General features: G+C 39.2%; 1 protein-coding gene across 1 annotated transcript in view; it reads right to left on the reverse strand.

The window, feature by feature from the left end:
- ARMC4 (armadillo repeat containing 4) overlaps positions 1-20,003 on the reverse strand; it is a 279,552-nt gene that overhangs the window by 58,463 nt on the left and 201,086 nt on the right. Inside the window, exons 17-18 of the mRNA XM_006887089.1 lie at positions 14,368-14,556; positions 11,519-11,740 (exon numbers count right to left, since the gene is read on the reverse strand). Of these exons, the coding sequence (XP_006887151.1) occupies positions 11,519-11,740; positions 14,368-14,556 (411 nt within the window). The remainder of the gene's footprint in view (positions 1-11,518; positions 11,741-14,367; positions 14,557-20,003) is intronic.

A 20,003-nucleotide genomic window follows, 5' to 3' on the forward strand; every position in this document is an offset into this window, starting at 1 on the left:
CCTGGAGAGGGTGAAGCCAGAATGTTCCCTGGAGTCAAGGATTCTGAAGCTTCGTCTGACATATTTTGGGCATGTTGCAAGGAGGGACTGGTCCTTGGAAAGGGACATCATGTTTGGCAGAGTGGAGGGGAAGTGAAGGAGAGGAAGACCTTTAGTGAGAAGGATCAATTCTGTGACTGGAGCAGTGGGAATAAGTGCGTTTGAGATGGCTAGGTTGGCAGAGGATAGAACAGCATTTAGAGCTCTTATACATAGGGTCGCTATGAGTCACAAGCAACTCGATGGCACATAACAAAACAACAAAAACTAAAAATAATAGCTATAAAGCTGTCTGGATTTTCGTAGAAAAAGCTTGCCATTCTCTCATCTGTGGAGAAAATCTTATGGACTCTAAAGTCAATTTAACAAAGTTGCTGGATATAAGATTAAAATACAAAACCAGCTATAGTTTATGTAAGACCAATAAACAAAAAAAATTGAAAAAAGATAGCATTTATAGTAGCATTTAAAAAACCATTAATTATGAAGGACAAATTTCACTAAAATGTGAAAAGCTATTGCAGTGAAATGATAAAATATTAAAATATTTTGAAAGGTATTATTAATACTTTTGAAAAGTATTATTAATACATTTTAATAATATGAAAACGATTAAAATAAGAAAGATATATTCCTTTAAATAATTTTAAGATGTAATTTTCTCCTAAAAGATGAATAGATCCAGTGCCATTCCAACAAAAATCCTAGCAAGCATTTCCTGTAGACATTGACAAATTGATTTTAAAATTCATATGGAAATGTAAAGGAATGAGAAAAACTGAAACAACTGTGACAAAGAATAAGGTAGGTGAATTATTTCACCCAACTATTAAAAAAACCAACTTATTACAAACTACAGTAATAAAGACAGTGCAGTGTTGGTGTCAATATAGAGAACTGATGATGTTATATGTTAAGTTGGTACCAACTCTTAGCTGACCCTCCAGCAGTTTTTCAGAGGCTGTAAATTGCACATCTTTGTCTTGTGGAGCTGCTGGTGGATTTAAACTGTATGATTTTGGGTTGGCAACACAACTCTTCAGCCCCAAGTCATCAGAGCTCCCTAGACTAGTAATATTATGGGATAAAAAAATTTATTCACTCAATTTTCTTCAAATTTGAAAGAGTCAGCAGAGGAAAGAGCAATCTTTTCAACACATGATGGTGGAATATGTGCTTCTAAAAGGAACTTCAACTCACACCTAGCATCATACACAAAAATTTACTCCCAAGAGGACCACCAATCTAAAAAAAAAAAGCAAAAACTCCACAAAATTGCAAAACTTCTGGAAGAAAGCATTGAAAATCTTTGTGACCAGGTGTTAGGCAATGTTTTTAAAAAGTTATGATTCATAAAAATGAAATGTAAACTGTACTTCAAAATTAAGAACTTCTCCTCAGAAGATAAATGGCTAGAATAAAAAAGGCTAGCTACAGTCCAGGAGAAAATATTTGAAAATTGCAATATTGGTAAGAAATTTGCACTCAGAATGAATATATATACAGGATTTTGAAAGTTTAATACTAAGGAAAAAAGTTGCTGTTAAAAATGGTCAATAACTTTGAGTAGATACATAACCCAAGAAATTAAATTAGTAAATGTTGGTGTTGTTGTTGTTGTTGTTAAGTACCATCGAGTTGCAGGTGACTCATAGCGACCCTATGAAGGAGAGTCTTCGACACATGGGTGCCTTTCTTCCTCTTTCCATGTTCATAGGTTTTCTGGAGGCAAGCTGTTATGGAAGTAGATGCCACTCCTCCTTCCAAAAATTAGTAAATAGGCAACTAAAAATGATAAACATCATTAGTCATCATGAAAACGGAAGTGACAGTGAGATGCCATGATATTCTTTTTTTTTTTAAATTGATTTTAATGAAAGTTTACAGAGACTTTGGATTTCCATTCATTGTTGTACTTTTCTCCCAGCCCACCCCCTCACCCAATTAACTTTTTTAAAAAAAAGGTTAAAAAAAAATCTTTCATTGTTATTCAATCCCTCCCCCTAAGTCCACTCTACCATGTTACCCTGGTTCTTAACTCCTGTGACAACAACAATATCCAATCATATATCCCTTTTAAACAGTTCTCCCTCTCATCTGTTTCAATACAGTATTTGTCTTTTTGTGACTGAGATATTTCATTCAGCATAATGTCCTCCAAGGTCACCCATTTTGTATAATATTTCATAAGTTCCTTGTGTTTCAGTGCCGTATAGTATTTCATTGTGTGAATATACAAGAGCTTTTCTATCCATTCATTTGTTGATAGCCACATGGGTTGCTTCCAACTCTTTGCTATTGTGAACAAAATTGAAAAAAATATAGGTGTGCATGTATCTGTTTGGGTGGCAGATATGGTTTCTTTAGGGTATATTCCCAGTAGTGGAATTGCTTAAAACCTACCACCATCAAGTCAGTTTGGGCTCATGCAGAAGCTAGGTGCACTCAAATCACTCACTTTGATTAGCAGTGTGGTTCAATATGTTATACACTAGGCCACCAGAGCTACGAATTTTGGGACATACACACATAATTTAAATGTAAATAAACTTAACTATGATTAACAGAAATCTAATTTATTGGATCCCTTAAGTATTTCCTGTAAAGGGAAAGAAAAGACAAGTAACAAGAAAAACCCTATAAAGCCTCCAAAGCCATAAATCTTTACTGAAGCAGTTACATAGTCTTCTGAGGAATGGACTGTGAGTTCGAACCACCGACCCTTCCGGGTGGCAACAGATCACTTTAATCTTTGTGCAACCATGCTTTTATTGCTACCTGAAAACTCAAACTCGCTGTCATTGAGTTAGTTGTACCACACAGAGACCCTCTGTCAGTTTTATGAGGGTGTAAATCACAGCAGGAGGAGAAGGCCTATCTTTTTCTTTGGGAGCAATTGGTGGATTCAAACCATAGGAGACACTAGGCTTTTGGGTTAGCAGCACAACCTGCAACAGACTATGCCCTCAATCTCCCTTGCTACCTAAAAGTCTTACCAAATTATTTAACAGGTCACTGCCAACTGAACTATCGCTAGCATTACAGGAAATATCTGAAATGTGGGGAAACTATAATGTTACACTAAGAAGTTAAATTAACAGCACATATTTTATTATAGAACAAACATTTAAGTGGACAGAAAGGAGCATTCTTGGGCAACACTTGCTTTTAAAATCCTTGTTTCTGGCTCACAAACCGAGGTGAGGCATTTCCTGTGTTAGCATTTGAACACTGCTGACCCATTCTTGCTCTTCCCTGCGATGCCAGGGGCGGAATCTGGGAGGCAGCCGAGAGCGTCCCTGCAGCCCCACCTAACTCAACTGCTCTCCCTTGCTCGGCCAATGCTGGGTCCACTTCTGGTGGTATTTTCTTCAATTTCCTGCCTTCTAGAAAGTTGTAGGCTGTAATGCAATTTTCACTTGCCTGGTATAGACATTTGCAAAAACAACTCCAGTGTCACCAGGAGGAATGGAGCTTTCTGCCTTTTATAGATGCTCATCATCTTCCTGCTCAATTGCTTTTTCTGTCTTGAGGGAAAAAAAGTCTTGTCTGCTCACTTCTCCCCTCTCCCCCTGAAACTTCTTCCTTTCTTTATATTACTTCCCTATGTTCCTGTGTTGTTATAATTAGCAAATAACCATACTATATCACATAGATTCCATTTTCAACGTAATTTCTTACAACTCCCTATCTTTGTTCCCAAGAGTTTGTAATGATACAAAAGTCCCTGGGCTATTAATTTTGTGAAAAATCAGTCGAGCTGCTGTTGGATCAACATTAGCTCATGGTGACCTCAACTCTTGACAACTCACTATGTGTCAGAATAGAGATGGTCCAGAGGGTTTCAGTGGCTTGTGTTTTAGAACTGGATTGCCAGTTCTTTCTTCCAAAGCACCTCTGGTGGCTCTGAACTTCTCTCATTTCAGTTAGTAGCCAAGTACTATAGTAATTGTACCACCCAAGGAAAAACGCCTGGATAAAATCATAATGAGGGTAAAATTGGATGATTTCTGTCACAGTGTATTCACTAAAGCAGGGGGTTCTTGGTGTATTTAGGAGACATTCTTGCCTGGAAAGGTTTTAACGGAATTATTTTTCAGCACAAACGGATCAGGAAATTCCGGTTGACATCTTAGTAATGGTTAAGCCTATATCCTTTTCAAAGTTACTCTTCTTTTGGCTTCTAAGATTCCTGGATAACTTGTTAACTCCTCACACTTATTTTGACAGTGCTTTCTAGTTTATATGCTCCTTAAGTAAAAATGTAGACATCTCACAGACGTCTCTGTACTGTCTGTCAAAAACATCTCGTCCACCCTTACTCATGGCGTTTTATCATCTCTCTGCTAATACTCCCCCAGTCAGCGCCTCCTTGTCCCAGACATGTGTGACTTCTCCAGCTCACCTCTGTGTGAGCACCAGTCCAAACTGAGATGTAGGTGAGAGTAAAGAATGCACTGGATCTCAAAGACTTAATGTAAACACATGCACACACACACGATTATGAAATAGCTCAGCATTTTTACATTGATTATATTTTGAAATTGTTATTTATATAGATAAGCTTAATTAGTTAAAATATTTTACTGAAATGAGTTTCATCTATTTTGGGAGGTTTTTTGTTTGTGGTTTGGGTTTTTTTAAAAAAAATTGTTACTACTAGAAAAATGTATTATTACACATTGACAGTCCTTATTCTACGGGCCAGCACGGCTCTAGATTTAAAAGTTAGATGTACAATTCAAATTAAGCTCATTGGAAAGTGAACTAATCCTGTCCCTTCACTGCCACTATAGCATAAATGTCAATTCTTTAACATCAGCCATCTCTTGAAGAAATTAAAAAGTGTTTACAGACAGACATATGGACAGTTGGCCTTTGACAGGCACAGCGAGAATGTTTTGACAAGAAAAATGTTGTTGCAGTTCAGAACAAAACCAGGGATTTGACAAAATAGTGGATAAATCTTTTTATCTGCTTCATAGTCAGAAATGTTGGCAGTTCTACACGATGGCTCAGTACTCTCTGTAGATGATTTAAACCAAAACCACCAGGCCATTTGCCACATGCTCCTGAATTACTCCATAGGTGCCAGGGGAGAAGCTGACCACCAGTGTCCTTGGGGGGTTGATTTTTTTAGAGTGACACCCATGCCTTTTCTCTGAGGTACCTCTAAGTTGACTTGAACCTCTCCAGTCTTTCAGTAGCAGCTGAGCATGTTAACTGTTAGCTCTCCCTATGGTCTCCTGAAGGTCATTCTGTTGTTAGTATTCAGTATTGTTGCACAAGTTCCAACTCCCCATGCGCAATAGACCAAGATGCTTGGCCATGGGACCATCTCACAATTATAGCCATGCTGTGTCAATCTGTCACATGGAGGGGCTTCTTCTTTTTGGTGACCCTCTACTTTATCAAACATGATATCCTTTTTCCAGGGACTGATCCCATCCCTCCTGCTAACATGTCCAAAGCTTATGAAACCAGGCTTGCCAGTCTCGATTCCAAGAAGCATTCTCGCTGTGCTTTTTTTTCAAGACTTATCTGATTGTTCTAACAGTCAACAGTGTATTCAGTGTTCTTCTCCAGCACCATATTTCAAAGACATCAATTCTTTTGTCTTCCTCATTCATTGTCTAGTTTGTGAATCCATATGGGGCAATTGAAAATACTTTGGTTTGAAAATACTTTGGTTTGGGTTTGATGCACGTTAGTCCTCTAAGTGATATCTTTACTTTTAACACTTTGAAGAGGTCTTTTTCTTTTTTTCAACACAGCTGCAAAATGCAATATATTTGTTATGTGATTTTTTTTTTTAGGATTAGGCCTATTCATCTGATAAAGAAGCTTCTAGATAAGGTGACTGTTGTTGTTGTTGTAGAACAACAATAGAGCCAACCCATAGCTGACCCTCCAGCAGGTTTGCAGAGGCAGTAAATACATGAGAGGAGACTACCCATCCTTCTCCCATGGAACAACTGGTGGATTTGAACTGTGTGCCTTTGGGATTGTAGCACAGCTTCTTATCACTAAGCCAACAGAGCTCCTGTTATGTGATTTCTTGATTGCTGCTTCCATGGGCATTGATTGGGGATCCAAGTGTAATGAAATCCTTGACAACTGTAATACTCTCTCCATTTAATGATGTTGATTAGTGACACAGTTACAAAGTTTTTTGTTTTATGTTGACATATAATCTATATTGAAGACTATTTAGTCTTTGATCTGCATCAGGAAGTACTTCAAGTTTGTGCTTTCAGCAAGCAAGGATGCTGTGCATATCACAGGTAGTAACTGAATCTTCCAGACGCCATGTTTTTCTTACCTGAGGGTTTATCAGCACAGATATACCTGAAGGTGAAATCACCCTCTCCCTTACTCTCTTCTCTGAATCTGAGCATGAGTATGAGCTTGGAGAGACGAGACTGCTTGGCAAGGCAGAGAAGCTTAAGGACCAGTAAGAGAAGAACAGTGAGCTACGTGTTGGACTGTAGTTTGAATCCACCAGCTGCTTAGAGGGAGACAGATGAGCAGTTACTTTAAGCAAAAATCTATTGCCTTGTAAACTCCATGGAGGATTACAATGAGGCAGAATTAACTTGCAGGAAAGGGGTTTAGTTAGGGTTTTAAAATAAATGTGGCCAAATATGAAATGCTGTGGAACAGCAAAGATAGCAATCCACAGACAGGTGCAGCAACACAAATGAGATTTTCAGTTCTCTTTGCTGTTGAGCAGGAACTTACTCATAGCTGATGCTCTCACAGATTTTTGGGAGGCCGTAAATCATATGAGAAGAGATAGCTTATCTTTTTTCTGTGGAGCCACTGGTCCACTGGTGGATTTGAAGCACCAAAGAGGCACCACCTTTGGTTTAGCAGCACAATTGCCAATGGATTACACCACCAGAGCTCCCCTCTTGTAAAGAGAAAGGGCCTGAATACTGCCTGAAGCCCTGATGGGATGGTGTGTAACACATTGGACTGCTAATCCAATTAGCCACTCTGAGGGAGAAAGATGGGCAGATGCCTCTCATAACTAGAAACCTGATAGAGCGTCACTATGAACTGGAACTGATTTAATGACAGTGACTTTGGTTTGGTTTCAAATGCACCAAATATTTCTCAATGTCTTTTTCCTTACTGATGGTCCTTAGACTGCTCCTGCGGCTCTAAGAGTCCTGGCTTTTTGGTGCCACTCCTTCTAGCTCAGGCTCAACAACAAGCTCAAGCTAACTATATATGTGATGTTGTTAGTTGCCTCAGACTCAGCCCCTGATTCACAGGTGGTCTCATGCATGACAGAATCCCCATGACGGGTTGTGTTTTGGACTGTTGTGTTGCATATAATTTTTCAGTGTGTGATTTTTTTTTTTAAGAAGTAGACTGCCAGGTCTTTTCCTCTAATCATACTCTGGAAGCTTCACTGAAAGCTGCTTTTCCACTGACAGAGGCATGATGGCTGTGCACGAGGTGCACTGGCTGGAAATTGCACTTCTCTCTCCTGAATAGAAGGCAAGATGTCTAACTCTGAATGACCACTGTGCCCAGGAAAGAGTCAAACCCCCCCCTACACTTGCTTTCCTTTTCTCTTTACTGTCCCTTTCTGAATGTCTCCTGGGGATACAGTCTTTTGAGAGCTGCAATACTAACACAAAGATGGCACTCCTCTGGCAGTTTGGATCGACTAGCAGCTGTGAGGGAGAAAGATAGGCAATCTCCGCCCCTGGGATTTACAGCCTCTGAAGACCTGCTGGCAGGTCAGCTAGGAGTCAATTCTGACTCACCAGCAATGAGTAAGTTCTCCAATATAATAGACATTCTAGGCTGGAGATCTCAGCTGATGAACACATTTCACACTGCAGAATACAATTCATGAATGATTCTGGATCATCTACTAACTTTCTGTAGATAAAATAATTGAGATTTGCATATGCATGTGGGACATAAATAAACTGATCTAAAATATGTGAAACTTACTAAATTTTAGATAAAACTTTTGAGAAGCCTAAATATCTAAATCTGGCAATTTTTTAGCCATATGTTAGTTATATGTCAGACTACTTAATTTTTACAGCTTCAATTTTTTTGTTTTGAAGTTTATACTGTATACCATGTTAGGTTGTACAAGTCCTTGCCCCATTATAGAATATAAACTTTTAAGTTAGAAGTGTGTCATATCAAAGTTACAGCATTTTTATCAATCTAGAGCAATTTGAAGTTAAGATTCAAATATATTTTCTATATTTATCTTTAAAAATCGGTGCTTAATTTAAAATGTGTTTTTTATACCAAGTTTTTGCTTGTAGGAACTAATTTGTATCTAAAAAGACTTATAATGGAAAAGTGTACACACTTAAATGAAAATTAAGTTTAATTTCAGGAAAATTAGCATAATATTCTTGAACTGTAAAAGCTATGAAAGATAAATGAAAGTAATTACCCCCAGATAATATTGGAATGTTAAGTCTCTTATCCTTAGGTGTTCCATATTTGCCACATCTCTATTTTATTAGATATATTTAACTATAGACATTAATAATTTTGTCTGAAAGATAAAACCTACCTTAGCCATACATCTCAAAAGATAAATCGTTAAAGAGCCCTGATCAGGGTAATAAAGAGCAATATAATAGCATAGAAGTAAACAAACTACTAAAGAGCCCTGATCAGGGTAATAAAGAGCAATATAATAGCATAGAAGTAAACAAACTACTTTAAATTTAGGGTTTCCCTCCCATAATACATTTATGTTGTTAATTATAATTATTTTCATTTTTTTGCCATCAAAACATTTAATTCAGAAAGAAGCTCTACATGATTTTCAGTGTGTAATTACATCACAGTCTGTGGGCAGGAATTCTTCCTGTATAACTCAGTTCTAACAGTTACTTCTGATACAGTTACCCACATATGTTAGAGCAGAATTGTTTCAGAATGTTTTCAGGAGCTAATTAGGTGAACATAGATCTTCAGGTCTTTTCTTTCCACCCTAAGTATCTCTGAGTGGATTTGAATTGTCAGCCTTTCAGTTAATGGTCAAGCACTTAACCATTTTTGTATACTCCTATATAATGGTTATATATTGAATTAACCAGAGAGCATCAAAAGGAGATGGAGAGAATACACAGAGTCACTGTACCTGAAAAAAAAAAAATGATTGACACTGAAGAATTCTAGGAAGTACCACATGAAAAGGAGCCAATGGTAATGAAAGAGGACGTAGAAGTTGCATTGAAGATATTGGCAAAAAATAAGGCCCCAGGAATCGATAGGATACCAATTGACTTGATTCAATGAACAGATGCAGTCTTGGATACACTCACCAGTCTATGCCAGGAAATCTGGAGGAAGGCTGTCTGGTCAATGGATTGGAAGAGGTACATATTTTTTCATATTGCCAAGAAGGGTGATCCAGTGTGGAATGTGGAAATTATTGAACAACATCATTGATATCACATGCAAGCAAAATAGTACTGAAGCTCATTAAAAAATAGCTGGAACAGTATATAGACAGGGAATTGCCAGAAGTTCAAGTGGAATTTAGAAGAGGCTGTGGCACCAGGGATATCATTGCTGATGCCAGATGGATCCTTGCTGAAATTAAGGAATACCAGAAGAATGTCTATTTGTGTTTTATTGACTATGTAAAGGTGTTTGACTGTGTGGATCATGACACATTGTGGCTCACATTGAGAAGAATGGAAATCCCAGAGCACTTTATTGTGCTCATGAGAAACCTATACCTGGATCAGGAGGCTATTTGGGGAACAGAGCAGAGGAGCACTGCATGGTTTGGAATTGGGAAGGGAGTGCACCAGGGATGTATTCTATTTCCACACCTGTTCAATCTATCTGCTTAGCAAATTATCTGAGAAGCTGGACTCTATGAACAAGAATGTGGCATCAGAATTAGAAGAGAGACTCATCAATAACTTTGTTTTGCAGATGACACAACCTTGCTTGATGAAAGTGAGGAGGCCTTGAAGCACTTGTTGCAGAAGATCAAAGAATGCATGGATTTTATCTCAATATCAAGAAAACAAAGATTCTTACCACCGGACCATTAGGCAGTGCCATGATGAATGGAGAGGAGATGGAAACTGTCAATAGCTTCATCTTGCTTGGAAACCACATTCCCTTGGTATTAGCAGTCAAGACACAAGGGCACATATTGCACTGGGGAAATCTGCAGTTAGGGACCTTTCCAAATTATGGAGGAGTAGTGATGTCAGTTTGAGGACTAAGGAGTATCTGATTCAGGCCATAGCCTTTCCAATTACTAGCTAAGCACCTGAGAACTTGACTATGAATAAGAAAAAGAATTTACACCTTTGAGCTGTGGTATTGGAGAAGAGCACTGAACATGCCATGGATGGCCAAGAGAGCCATCTTGGAAAGGGTGCAGCCAGAGTGCCCTTTAAGGCAAGAATGATGAGACTTCACCTCACATACTTTGGAGATATTGCTACGAGGTGCTGTTCCTTGGAGAGGGACATGATGTTGAGAAGGGTGGAGGGTCAGCGAAGGAGAGGAAGACGCTCAACTAGGTGGACTGACACAGTGACTGCTGCAATGGGGTCTTGTGTGTCAGGAAGTGTGAGGATGGTGCAGGACAGGACTAGGTTCAGATTTTTTGTTCATGGGGTCACTATGAGTCATATTTGACTCGAGGCACCAAACAACAACATATAACGGTTAAGGCTATTGAAATAAGCAAATAAAGCAGTTAGTCCTTTGTTACTATAGAAACTTGAGTCTCAATGACAAGCCAACTTTTTTGCTATTTCCATGGTGCTTATACAGATACGAAGGAGCCCTGGTGGAACAATGGTTAGATGCTCGGTTGCTACCTGAGAGGTTGTTGGTTTAAATGTACCCAGAAGCTTCGGAGAAAAAGACCTGGCAATCTGCTCCTAAGGATCACAGCAGTTCTACTCTGTAACATGGGCCAACATGAATAAAAATGGACTTAATTGCATCTTACAATAAAAATATCTGGCTATGACTATCTTTTATTATTTGCATGCTCTGGTGGCCTAATGGCAAGAAGCTACACTGCAGTCACAAAGGCTCGAGGCTTGAGGCTCGAGGCCACCAGCTGCTCCGCAGGAGAAAGATGGGCAATCTCCTCCCATGCGATTAACTGCCTCTGAAAACCCACTGGAGGGTCAGCTATGGGTCAGTTCCAACTTTACAGTACAACAACAAGTAAACAATATGTTAAATAAAATTGATGATACAACTGATTATCCATGAACTGTGAATTTGCTTGAGCAAAATTCAAATTATAGAACAAGTATTTCTTTTGTTAAGTACATTTTATGTTCTTCCATCTAGAAGAAGCCTGGCTCTATACAACTTTTCTGCAGCATAATCCTGATAACCTGGATCTCCTGAATGCCTTTATAAAACCTTAATGTTACTTAGATTTTTTTCAGACTACATTCACCTAAGTAGGACGCACAAAGTCACTGCACGGTACCTTTACTGCACCGTTCTCATGGATGGTGATACAGTTATCGATGTCTTCTGAGAGCTGGTACAAGGCCTGAGCTGTTGCACGGTGTACATTTGTGTCCTTTGATTTCAGGTAATGCACGAGTGGAGCCACTGCTTTGTGCTCGCCAAAGGCCGCTTTGTTTCTGCCCCACATACAGCAACGGGAGATCGCTTCCGCTAGATGACGCCTCAGTTTATCATTATTCTGAAAAGGTGAGAAGGAATTGTGGTAAAGGCATTTGCCTGATTTTTATTACCAATTAAGATGGGAGTGAGTCAAGAAAGGATTCGCAGGCTACTTAGGTGGCAAGAAGCTTCTCTGCAATCCAGAAGACATGCAGTTTGAGGCCAGCCACCAGCTGCTCTGTGGGAGAAAGATGGGCAATCTCTCCCTACTCCGTATGATTAACTATCTGAAAACCCGCCAAAAGGTCAGCTGTGGGTGGGTTCCTACTCTATGGTACACAATAACAACAAAGGGAATGTGTGTTTTAGGGAGTCCTCAATGGAGCATAGGCTCTAACCTGTCTCATTTTCTGAACTTGATATACTATTGTTGTTAGGTGCTATGAGTCATCTATGACTCAGAGCAACCCTATAAACAACAGTTTCCTACCTGGCCCTATCCTGCGCCATCCTCATGATATGCTCAAGCCCCCTGTTACAGTCTCTGTGTCAGTCATCTTATTGAGGGTCTGACTTTCCTCCTTGCTCAGCATGATGCCTTTTTCCAAGGACCCAAAGAAGATGAAGTTCAATGATCCTTGCTTCTAAGGGGCACCTTGGTGGTACAGTTCAATCACAGATCAGGTCTCTCATAGTTCAACTCCAACTCACTGCCCTCAAGTCAGAACTGACTCATAGCTGGCCCACCAGGGGGTGTTCCGCAGCTGCAAATCATGTGGGAGGAGATTGCCCATCTTTCTCTCACAGAGTGGGGGGTGGATTCAAACTGCCAGAGTGGTGCCATTGTTAAATTAGCGGCACAACCCTTAAGGACCACACCTGAGCTCTCGGATAGAGTTTGCACAAAGATCATTTTGCTCAAACCTTGATTTCCTAGTAAGTACATTCATCATGAAGTTACAGATCACTAAGCTATTTAATAATTTTTTTAAAAAAATACAGAGATTGTTAGATATTCTCTGATGCACTGGTGACATGGTAGTTAAAGTGTTCAGCCCCTAGCTGAAAAGTCTGTGATGTGAATCCACCAGCTTTTTGACAGGAGAAGGACATGGCAGTTTGCTTCTGTAAAGATTGTTATTATTTGTTATGGGGTCGGAACTGACCCATAGCTGACCCTCCAGCAGGTTTTTAGGGGCAGTTACTCACACGGGAGGAGATTGCCCCTCTTTCTCTTGCAACTCAAACTCTGCCACCAAGTCAGAACTGACTCGTAATTGATCCCCCAGCGGGTTTCTGAAGCTGCAAATTGCACAGGAGGAGATTGCCCCTCCTTATCCCACGTGTCCTGATTGGCAGTGCAGATTCTCGCCACTAGGCAGGCCACCACATAAGTATTGCATAACTGAGAAGGATTCTGCTTTCTCTTTAATAAGTATAGTGTTCTCCTGACTCCGACTACTGCTCTAGTGGTGGAGTCCAGAGGGAGTTGCACTGCTAACCCATAGGTACTGCTTCTCTGGCGGTTCAAATCCACCTGCTGTTTCCTGAGAGAGAGATGAGCAGTCTTCTCCTGTGTGAAATACAGACTCAGAAATCTCGCTGGTATGAGTTGATTCCAGCTTAATAGCAATGAGAGTTCTGCTGAACCAGGCAACAACTAGATGTCCTTAATTGAAACTGGTGATTAATTTTAGGAATTGAGTATTTGAACGGTCTTTTAAAAAGTCTTCTAGACCAAGCTTCCTTCTAATGTTTGAATTTCGGATCTATCGCATTTGTTCCAAGTGGTCATCCAAGCTCTGCTCAAATACTTCTGATCACGGAGAAGTCATTGTCTTTTAAGCCTACTTATTTCATCTGGCATAGCTGTACATAAGCATTACCATTTTGCCAAAGACTTCTAGCTTAAAAACAAATGCCATCAATCCAAGCTTTCTATGCTGGGGGAGGTCCATTTAACTTAAGGCTATTAACACAGATTTAAGAATAATGATAGTGATGATCCCGGTGAAGAAAAGAATTTCCTAAAATAAGCAACAAGGACAAAAAAAAGGGGGGGCAATGCTAGTTGAACAGATGAGAGTTAAAACTTAGATAACAATGAATGAATATATATATAAAAGAAAGTTAACTGTGGAGGAGAAAGAAAGCAGGGTGGAGGAAAATGCATCAATGAATGACTGGAAGTCCAACTTTTCTGTAAACTTTCATTAACATCACAATTAAAATAAAAAAATTAAAAACAAAAAACCCAAAATGTAGATAACAGTGCCTGTATTTGTCATTGTCTTGCTTGCCAATGGTAATTATTTTTTTATAAAGTCCTGTCATATTAACATCTAAACTAAAAATCATTGCATGTGAATGGAATCTCACTCACAGTAACTCTACATCAGATTTCCAAGGTTGTAAATCTTGAGAAGAGACAGCCTGTCTTCCTCCCCTGGAGCGACTGTAGGATTCCAATCACCTAACTTTCAGGTGGCAGTCCATAATGGCATACGTGATTTCACCAGGGAATAGAACAGTTTAAAATACATTTTTTGTACATATTATCATCAAAAAAAATGAAAGAAGTTGACCAAAATCACAGCTCTCGTAAGCAATGAATTGTAAGTTTGAATATTGGCTTTAAATTCATTGTTTTTATTACAATTCATGATAATTTAGGACAAGTATTTTTTAAAAAAGTATGTTACTTACTGTATTTGCTAGTTTTGACAGTAAAGGGACAACTCCATGATCTGTAATAACAGCTAAGTTTTCTTGATCTTTTGCTATATTGGTAATAGCAGCACATACACTGGCCAAAACTTCTTCATTGTCTGATTTCAGCAAATTGACAACAAGTTCCAAACCACCAACAAAGGAACGGACCATTTCTCCAGCATCCTAGATAAAAATAAAGGTAGAATAAAAACAACACACTAAAGTAATTTTTTTTAAGCAGAAACCAGTGGCATGAAAGACAAACTGAGTTTATTCCCAAATTACAAATAATCTCTGTGTATGTATAAGCTTGCTTTAGCATGAGAGAGATAGAAACAGAGAGAGATGTGAGTTATAAAGGTGATCTGGTGGCCTAGTCCTCAGGAAGTTGCACTGCTAACCCCAAAAGGCCCTGCCTATCTTTTACTTTCCCTGTTTGACATCTCTTTCCAAGAACTGACCCTCCTGACAACATGTCCAAAGTATGTGAGACAAAGTTTCACCATCCGTGCCTCTAAGGAGCACCCTGGTTGAACATCTTCCAAGACAGATTTGTTTATTATTTTGGCAGTCCATGGTGTATATTCAGTATTCTCAGACAACATCAGAATTCAAAGGCATATACTCTTCTTCAGCATGCCTTTTTCACTTTCCGACTTTCATGTGAATATGAAGCAGTAGAGACCATCATAGCTTCAGTCAGGTGCACCTCGGCTTACACTCACACTGTCCTTGCTGTGGAGTTGGAACCCATTCACAGTTTACCCTCCAGTGGGTTCCTCAAGCCTGGAAAGCACAGGAAAGGAGGTGGCCGATCATTCTCCCAAGGAGCTTCTGGTGGCTTGGAACCACCTGAGAGGTGCTGTCTTCGTGTTAGCAGTATAATGTCCTACGGTCTACAGCGATAGAGTTCCCTGGTTATAGTTTTTGTTGTTGATGATGTTATGTGGAGTCAAGTCACTTGTGACTCATAGTGACCTTATGTACAACAGCCCTAAACCCTGCTCTATCCTGTGCCAATCTTACTGTCTCTGACATACCTACCCCCACTAACCCAGTCACTGAATCAGTCCATCTCATCGAGAGTCTTCCTCTTCTGCATTGTCCCTCCACTCTCCCCAGCATGACACTCCTCTCCAAGGAATGGTCCCTCCTTGTAACATGCCCAAAGTATGTCAGATGAAGCTTCAGAATCCTTGACTCCAAGGAACATTCCAGCTTCACCCTCTACAGGACAAACCTATTTGTTTTCCTAGCAATCCATGGTATATTCAACACTCTTCTCCAGCACCACAGCTCAAAGGTATCAATTCTCTTTCTATCATCCCTAGCCACTGTCCAACTCTCCAATGTATAGCAGGCAACTGTGAAGACTATAGCCCATATCACGCACACCTTGGTCTCCAGCCTGACATCATTGCTCTTCAGTACTCTTTCCCAATGCAATTCATTTCTTGATTACCTGGCTGCTGGTACCAAGAGTGTTGACTATGGAGCCAAACAAACTAAAACTGTTAACTATCTCGATATCTTCACCATCCATACTGACGCTGCCACTTGATCCAGTGGTGAGAATCTTTGTTTTCTTGATGTTGAGCTTTAATCCGTATTGAAAGCCGCAGTCCCTGATGCTCTGCAGCAAGCGCTTCAGGTCCTCCTCAGTTTCAGCAAGAAGGGTTGTGTCATTTGCATAACGCAGATTGTTGATGATTCTTCCACCAATCCTCATGCCACATTCCTCCTCACATTCCTCCTTATACAGCACTGATGATCTGTTCTGCATACAGATAGAAAAGGTGTGGAGACAGAAAACATCCCTGGTGAATGCCCTTCCTGATTTTGAACAATGTAGTGTCTCTTTGCTCTCTTCTGATTGCCTCTTGGTCCAAGTATAGATTTCAAAAAAGCACAATCAAATGTTCTGAGATTCCCATTCTTCTTAGAGTCAGCCATAGCTTGTTATGATCCACACAGTCGAAAAAAGTCTTTGCATAATCAATGAAGCACAGATAGACATTTTTCTGGTATTCTTTGCTTTCTGTCAAGATCCATCTAATATTATCTATAATATCCCTAGTACCACGACCTCTTCTAAATCCAGCCTGCACATCTGGCCATTCTCTATTGACATATTGTTCTAAATGTTTTTGGATAATTTTCAGCAAAATCTTGCTTGCATGTGATATCAACGATATTGTTTGATAATTTCCACACTCTGATGGGTCACCTTTCTTTGGAATGGGAACAAATATCGATACTTTTTCCAGTCAGTCGGCCAGCTGTCTGTCCTCCATATTTCTTGGTACAACTTAGTGAGCACATCCAGGGCAGCGTCTGTTTGTTGAAATAAACCAATTGGTATGCTGTCAACTCCTGAAGCCTTGTTTTTTGCCAATTCTTTCAGAGCAACTTGAACTTCCTCCATCACCACAGGCTCTTGCTCATATGTTATTCATTAAATTCTTCAGTGTCAGCTAATTGTTTCTGATACAGTGACTCCTCTTCCATCTTCCTTTATTGCTTCTTGGATCATTTATCATTCTACCGAAAGCATCCTTAAGTACTGCCACTCATGGCTTGAGTTTGTTTTTCAACTCCTTCAGCTTAAGAAACGCTGAGCAAGTTCAGCCCTTTTGATTTCTGACTCCTGATCTCTGCATATTTCATTATAGTATCTTGCTTTTTCGTCCCGAGCTCCACTTTGACATATTCTGTTCAGCTCTTTGATTTCTTGATTTCTTCATTTAGCTTTGGTTTTTCAGCACTCTAATGCAATATTCAGAGTCTCATCTGACATTCATCTTGGTACATAGTGCAATATATATATAATTAAGCTGGGGTCCCTAGATGTGGTAAGTCATTAACTCAATTAACTGCTAACCAAAAAAATTGAGATTCAAATCCATCCAGATGTGGGTGGATTTGAATTTCCATTCAAATGGGAAGAAAAGGCTAGGGATTTGTTTCTTTGTTTGGGAGGGGGATTTACTTTGGAACAATCAGTCTGTGAAAATTCAGAGGAGCATAGCTTTATGCAAACACACATGGGGCCACCATGAGTCATGAGTCAACTGGGTGGCAACTGGTGAGGTGTGAGATATTGTTAGGAGACTTAGTCACTGCCACCAACGCTAAAAAGAAAAGAATATTAACCAAGTGTGATGGAATATAAGTTGATGAGATCAGTTCACAGAGCCAACTCTGCCTTGCTATTTCTACATCGACCCCTCAGAGAATTTACTATTTCCTGACTCCTTCGCTGCTTTATTGGTAGAGACAGTAAGCCATAACAGTGGGGCCACACTGGGAAAAATAACAAAAGTGATCGCATCTGCCTCTGATCCAAAAACTTCCTAAGGTGCATGGTATGAGATGCATGGAGCCAACGTCCCAATGAGATCATGGCCATGGCTCACTGGGGTCCTGTAATGTTTACAGTTCTTAGGACAGTGAAATGTTAGACCTAAAAGCCTATGGGCCCCTTCCAAAATTTGTTTATTTGTTTTGAAGGTGAGATTTCTTTCTTTTTTCCTCTCTTAATGTTTAAAGATGTTAAACATATGACGTCTTGCTTCCATCGTTTCTGTGGAAAGGAAGACAGTATATTTGAGGATGGAAAAGTAATTGCTCTGCCAAAACTGTCTTTTGCTAATGCTAAACGGCTGGGCAAATTCACCACATTTTCCACCTTCTCACATATCTTAAAAACTTGTCTTTGCCAATTTCACCACTGGTACAAGATTGGCTATGCATAATTCAAATTTTCATCTGCAATGAGAAAACCCTTAGTAATAATAGTAATATAAAACAATAATGACAGCCTGATTTTTTAAGTTGAAAGTGGACTTCCACATACATTTTTAAAGAAGTTATGATCGCCCTATTTATAGATGCAGAGGCAACAAAAGTTAAGGAATTTCTTAAGGTTCCTGGATAATTAATGACAAAATGGAAAATGAACTTGATTTTCCAGATTTCTCAATTACTGTCTTTTCCTTGTACCCCATGTACCTGTTGCCATTGAGTCAGTTTAAAAATTAGAAATACTATTAGTACAAAATGGAATTTCAACAGACGGTATCCATGGTTAGAAGGCAGCTTGCCCTGTCATTTTCCTGCAGAGAAACAGGTGGATTTAAACTGCTGGCCTTTCAGTTAGCAACCAAGTTCTTAACCACTGAGCCATTGGAGCTCCCTAAAGATTAAGAGGTACCAACCATTATAATTCTTAGATTACATCATATTAAACAATCAGAAGAATCTTCACAGTTTGGGGAGATGAAAGCGCCAAAGAGATCAAGTTACATGCCAGGAATATTTCTTACATCAAACAAGAATACTAATTGAGAAAGAGAGTATGAAATACTTTTATGATGTTATTAAAATAAAGTTTGAATGGTCAGATAAGTAGAAAAAGGTGTCACATTCAAATAAAACAAAATTAAGTACACAAATAAGATGAACAGTAAAATGTAGCAAAATAGTGTCATTTGGCTAAAACTCAACTAATAGGAAAATATTAAGACATTATTTACAGATTAATGAGTAAAACAGAAAACTGGATGTTTTGGCAAAGACCAGTTAAACTAATGGGTATGAAATTCACTATCTGCCTCCAGCAAAAAGGACCAGCAGTTGTCTGATGAGGTGAGATATACATGATGCAACTTTAAAGCACACACAAGGCAAGTGTACCATGACTTAAGACAAAATTATTTTTAATTGGAAGAGCTATAAAACACCACTCAGTGCCATATTGAGACCATTGAATGCGTAACAGAGTATTGGAAAATGTCAAATAGTAGGATATAGACAGGATGCTTATAAGAAATTCCAAAAATGCACAGTCTTAACAGTAGAGTTCACTCACACATTGCCATAGAGTCAGAACTGACTTACAGCTAACCCTCCAGCAGGAACTGACTCACAGCTAACCCTCCAGCAGGCTTTTGAAGAAAGCACACAGGAAGAGATTGTCTTTATTCTGACGAGCTGCTGATGGATTCCAACTGCCAGAGATTCAAATTTCTGATTAACAGCAGTACTATCTATGGATCAAGCCACCAGAGTTCCCATCACAGCAGAACAATGTGTTACAAAAATCCAACTGACAGGTGGATCATGTCCTGAAGGTACATTTGAGAAGTTAAACTCTTTAAAAATCATGCACAAAATTCTATACATGTAGTCCCTGGCTCTGTTTCAACACCTCCATTCTAAATTGATTCTGTCATAAGTCACACACCTCAATTTTTGCATGGATCATTTTTATTGCCTTCTAGTATCAGTATTTTTATATAAATGATCAGTCTTTGGGAGTTGGTGATTTACCTCTGCACTTTCAGATACATTTAAACATTGTAGGTAGTAAATATTATGAATATGTTTTGTTTTTGGTTTTTGGTTTTTTTTATAAATGCAGCTTATATACATGGACTTTACTTGATGGTATACATAGGAATCAGATTGAGTACATCTGTGGAAAGAACCATTGGAGAAGCTCAATATCAGCTGTGAAAACTAGGCCAGGAGCTGATTGTGGAACAGACCACCAACTAATCATATGCAAGTTCAAGCTGAAGCTGAGGAAAATTAAACCGAACCCACAGGAGCCAAAATATTACTTTGAG

Source organism: Elephantulus edwardii, unplaced genomic scaffold, assembly GCF_000299155.1.
Source record: "Elephantulus edwardii isolate Elephantulus edwardi_28Jun2011 unplaced genomic scaffold, EleEdw1.0 scaffold00054, whole genome shotgun sequence".
Classification (NCBI taxonomy): domain Eukaryota; kingdom Metazoa; phylum Chordata; class Mammalia; order Macroscelidea; family Macroscelididae; genus Elephantulus; species Elephantulus edwardii.